This window comes from Geospiza fortis, unplaced genomic scaffold (genome assembly GCF_000277835.1).
Source record: "Geospiza fortis unplaced genomic scaffold, GeoFor_1.0 scaffold635, whole genome shotgun sequence".
In the NCBI taxonomy this organism is placed as follows: domain Eukaryota; kingdom Metazoa; phylum Chordata; class Aves; order Passeriformes; family Thraupidae; genus Geospiza; species Geospiza fortis.
Window position 1 is genome coordinate 448,726 of NW_005054610.1, and position 4,868 is coordinate 453,593.

At 57.2% G+C, this 4,868-nt stretch overlaps 1 protein-coding gene across 1 annotated transcript in view; it reads left to right on the forward strand.

Moving 5' to 3' along the window:
• Positions 1 to 4,868, forward strand: part of EIF4B (eukaryotic translation initiation factor 4B) — a 6,724-nt gene that overhangs the window by 324 nt on the left and 1,532 nt on the right. Inside the window, exons 1-10 of the mRNA XM_031064640.1 lie at positions 1 to 72; positions 1,122 to 1,238; positions 1,432 to 1,486; positions 1,656 to 1,799; positions 2,141 to 2,251; positions 2,420 to 2,587; positions 3,006 to 3,240; positions 3,615 to 3,733; positions 3,813 to 4,023; positions 4,665 to 4,790. The exon at positions 1 to 72 is cut by the window's left edge and continues 324 nt beyond it. Coding sequence (XP_030920500.1) covers positions 1 to 72; positions 1,122 to 1,238; positions 1,432 to 1,486; positions 1,656 to 1,799; positions 2,141 to 2,251; positions 2,420 to 2,587; positions 3,006 to 3,240; positions 3,615 to 3,733; positions 3,813 to 4,023; positions 4,665 to 4,790 — 1,358 coding nt within the window. The remainder of the gene's footprint in view (positions 73 to 1,121; positions 1,239 to 1,431; positions 1,487 to 1,655; positions 1,800 to 2,140; positions 2,252 to 2,419; positions 2,588 to 3,005; positions 3,241 to 3,614; positions 3,734 to 3,812; positions 4,024 to 4,664; positions 4,791 to 4,868) is intronic.

Here is a 4,868-nt window from a genome sequence, read left to right on the forward strand (position 1 = left end):
ACGGCGTTCCTGGGAAACCTGCCCTACGATGTCACGGAAGAGTCCATCAAGGATTTCTTCCGAGGACTTAATGTGAGTGACATTCCAGAGGGCAGAAATGCTCCTCTCTCTCTCTCTCCATCAGGCACCCGTATCCATTGCCATGGGGCATTTTCCTGGGATGTGGGTGTCTGTAGGTTGATCCTGAGACAATCCCTGGATTCCCCAGCCATGGATCAGCCATTCCCGCTCTTCAGTGGGATTGAGGAGCCTCCACTGGGGGGGTTTCCCTGTGGAATCAGGTGGAGGTTAGACTGGGGAGTGGGGCAGGGTAGGGCAGCTGGTTTGCTCCCAGGTGGAAAGCAAACAGCATCAGGAAGCTCCTGGATCACACAGAGGTGTTGAAAACCACAAATTGGGAAAAAACCAAGTTTATTCCCGTTTGAACCTATCCTGCTTTTCCTCCTCCAGCTCCGCACCTGACCTTGGCCTTCCTCATTCCTTTGCTCTATTTCTTGGCATTTATCATTCTTTAAATATAATTCCATGGACGTGTTGTGGATTCTACTTTGGTCCAAGCAAGATCTTGGCTTTGCAAGAGGTTTCCCATCAGGAAATCCATCCCAGGAAAGTCTAAGAGATGCTTTGGGGACCCCCATGACCCCCTAAGATGTCATTTAGGAATGTGGCTCCTGACATTTCCCAGGGCTCCGATCAGGAATGAGCAACAAGCTCCCATGCTTTGAGAGTGAAAATCTAGGGAAAGGAGGTTGTGGGCTACCCTGTGTCCACGTGGATGTGCTGGACACATCCAGGGCTGGTTTTCCACTGGGATGAGCTTTGAGGTGACTCCTGCTTCCCTGAGCCTGGGCAGGAGCCTGCAGAGCATACCCGGCCCTTCTCATTGCTCCCAGTGCAGCTGCCACAGCTGAGATTCTCTCCCCAGTCTCTCAATCCAAAGATGTTGGAAAGTTCTGCAGTGTTTAGGGTGGGACCCCCGTCTTCCTCCTCATGCACGAGGAACCCCCCTCAATCCCTTGATATCCATGAGTTGCTCCATCCCAGATCCTGCCACCCTTTCGCATTCCCCTTTGGAAGCCAAGATCCTGAGGCGAGCTTCCCTGCCTTCCCTCCCTTCGCAGATCAGCGCCGTGCGGCTCCCACGGGAACCCACCAATCCCGAGAGGTTGAAAGGTTTCGGATACGCGGAATTTGAGGATATCGATTCCCTGTTCCAGGCCCTGAGCCTCAATGAAGAGGTGAGTCCAATCCCAGCTTCCAAGAGCACATCCCAGGGCCTAAAGGGGCTCCAAGGACCTGGAGAGGGGTTTGGACATGGGCCTGGAGTGGTGGGAAAAGGGCAAATGGCTTCCAGCTGGAAGAGGGGAGGGTCCAGTGGGATATGGGGAGGGAATTCCCAGCCCAGCACTCACTTCCCACTGTTGTTCCCAGTCTTTAGGAAACAGAAGGATACGAGTGGATGTGGCAGATCAAGCTCAGGATAAAGGTGAGCGTCCACCTGAGGATATGGATCAGGCAGGGTAGGGATTCAGGGAGAGTGGCCAAGGGCCCAGCCCTGACCCTGCCCTGTTTCCTTCCTTTCCTTTTAATCTTCATTCCCTTTCTCACTCCTTTTGCCTCCCCTTGTCCCTGTCCGTGTCCCTGGCTCCCAGCAGACCGGGATGATCGCTGCTTCGGCAGAGACCGGGATCGCTTCCGGGACTCAGAGCGGTTTGAGAGCGACTGGCGTGCGCGTCCGGCTGCTCCCGATGCCTTCGATGACTTCCCCCCGCGCCGGAGCGATGATGGATTCGGGGACAGTGAGTGAAGAGAACAGGCCCAGCATTCCAGGCACTCCCTTCTTCCCCTGTGTCCTGGCAACTAGCATGATCCCGAGATCTAGGGGCACCTGACACTGCTCTGCCTGAGATTAGGAACCACCTGAGCTCATTCCCACCCTGAGCTTGTTCATTCCCCATTTGGAGCTCATTTGTTCTCAGCTGTCATTCCAGCTCCAAGCTCATTCATTCCCACCTGAGCTCATTCCCAGTTTGTAAGGATAAATGGGGCCTCCTCCTTTCCCACATGGAGCAGTACTGGAATTTTCCTCCTTCCTCATGGAATCTGTGCCTATCCCAGTAAAATCCCGTCCCGCTTCCAGGATATCGTGATCGCTACGATGACCGGTATCGGGATGGGCCACGGCGGGACATGGATCGTGGTTTTGGGAGCCGGGATCGCTACGACGACCGCAGCAGGGATTACGACCGAGGTGGGAATTCCCAAGGGTTTTCACAGGCAGAGAGAGTGGGAGCGAGACCCCCCCCCCTGCCATGGCCAGCGAGTACCTGGGACTCCCCCAAATTCCCAAACTGTTGTCACTGGGAATCTGGGCTGCATTATCCCTAGTGACTCTCAGATGATCCGTCTCCTTCCCCAGGCTACGATTCCCGAATAGGCAGCGGCCGGAGAGCCTTTGGAAGCGGGTACCGCCGGGACGATGACTACCGTGGCTATGAGGATCGTTATGACCGGCGGGATGACCGGATGGATCGGTGGAATTCCCGGGATGATTATGGCCGGGATGACTTCCGCCGCGAGGACAGAGGTGAGGTGGGACCAGGGCTGTTCCTTTGGGAAAGGTTGGATATGATGGGAATGATCCCGTGGAAAAGGTGGGAGCAATAGGGAATGGTCCCTTGGGAATGGTGGGATATGATGGGGGTGATCCCTTGGGAAAGATGGGTTGGGGGGAGAAGGGTCTCTTGAGAAAGGCAGGATGGTACAGGAATGATCCCCATGGAAAGGTGGGAAGGACACAGAACGGTCCCTCAGGAAAGGTGGATTGGGATGGAAATGTTCCCTTGAAAAAGCAAAAGAGAATGGGAACGATCCCTTGGGAGGGGTGGGCTGAGGAAGGGGATGATTCCTTGGGAATGGCGGGATGGGACAGGGATTATGCTGTCAGTCCCAGCACTGTTGCAGGTGGGATCAATGCCCACCAGGATCTCCTGGCTCATTCCCAGGTCCCACCCAGAGACCGAAGCTCAACCTGAAGCCCCGGAGCGCTCCCAAGGAAGAGGAAACTTCAGCAGCTCCTGCTGCCCAGTCCAGCCGGGCTGCTTCCATCTTCGGGGGGGCCAAGCCTGTGGATACAGCAGCTCGGGAACGGGAGGTGGAGGAGCGGCTCCAGAAGGAGCAGGAAAAACTCCAGCGGCAGCTGGAGGACGACAAGAGAATCGACAGACGGCCCCGGGAAAGGTGGGAATGGTGCCTTGGGAAAGAGGGAATGGGATGGGAATGGTCCCTTGGGAAAGGTGGGAAGGGCTGGAAGTGGTCTTTTGGGAAACATGGGATGGGTAAGGAATGATCACTTGGTAGTGATGGGATGGACAAAGAATGATCCCACCCAAATGGTGAGGCGATATGGAATGGTCTCTTGGGAAAGGGGGTATTGGCTAGGAATGATCCAGTGGCAAAGGGGGGGATGGGCAGGGAATGATCCCCACAGAGAGATGGGATGGGTGGCAATGATCCTTGGGAGTGGTTTGGGTGGGATGGTGTTTATCCTATGGGAAAGGTGGGATGGGGTAGCCCTTTCCCAGTCCCCTGATCCTATTCCCACCCTATCCCAGGCATCCAAGCTGGCGAAGCGAGGAGAACCAGGAGCGATCCCGAACAGGCAGCGAATCCTCCCAGAGCGGCCCTGCGGGACCCCCGGGAACGTCCACGGGCTCCGGCCCCACCGGCCGGAGTGAGTCGGGATCCAGGGCAGCCGCAGCGTCCCAGCCCGGGGCGGCCAGCAGCTGCCACACGGGTTTGTGTCCCCCCAGCCACACGGAGGAGGGAGAGCGAGAAATCCCTGGAAAATGAGCCCCTAGGAAAAGAGGAGGAGCCGCCCTCACCGCCCCCCAAATCCCGGGAGGAGAAGCCAAAGGTGATGCCGGCACCGCCTCCCAAGGAAAACGCCTGGATGAAGCGGAGCAGCCAGAACCCCCCTGGCAATTCCCAGAGCTCTGACTCGGAGCAAGCCTCCCCAACCAGGTGAGTGTCCCAGGAGGGAGTGGCCTGGGGGGTGCTTTTCCAGCCCAAAGCATCCCATGAGTCCCTGCTTTTCCCTAGTGGAGGACCCCAAGGGCCAGGAGTAGGGGACCCTGACATTCCCAGGGATGATCCTGTCGTGCATCTCAACATTTCTGCTGCCTGTCCCAACCTTTCTAAGGCCCATTCCAACATCCCTGTATCACAGAGATGTTCCTGTGCACCATCCCAGTGTTCCTGTGGCCCATTCCATGGAGCCACTGGCACATCCCAACATTCCTGTGGCCTGGGGATGCTCCTGCCACACATCCCAGTATTACCATGCCCCATCCCCGTGTTCTGTGGCACATCCCAACACTCCTGCAGCCCATGGAGGCTCTTCTGCTCATGCCAACCTTCCTGGGCTCCATCCCAGCATTCTTGTGCCCAATCCCAACTTTCCTGTGGCTCGGGGATGTTCCTGTGCCCCATCCCAACATTCCCAGGAATTCCCTGTGGATGGACCATTCTAATATTCCTGTGCTCCACCCCAACATTCCCAGGCCCTATCCCAACATTCCCATGCCCCATTCCCCCATGTCCCTGGAATGGGCCCATTCCAGCGAACCCCCCTGATGCCCCTCCCCCCTTTTCTGTCTCCCCAGTGGGGGCCCCTCTGGCCCCACCCCCCCTGGAGATGATGGGGGCCCCCCTAGGACCCCCCAGAGGAGAGGTGAGAATGGGAGGAGGGGATTGGGAAGGCTCGGGGTGGGTTTGGGGGATTTGGGGAAGTCTTGGGAGCACTTGGGGGGCTCAGAAGGTATTTAGGGGGGGGTTGGGGGATTTTAGGGGAGCTCAGGGGGCTTGGG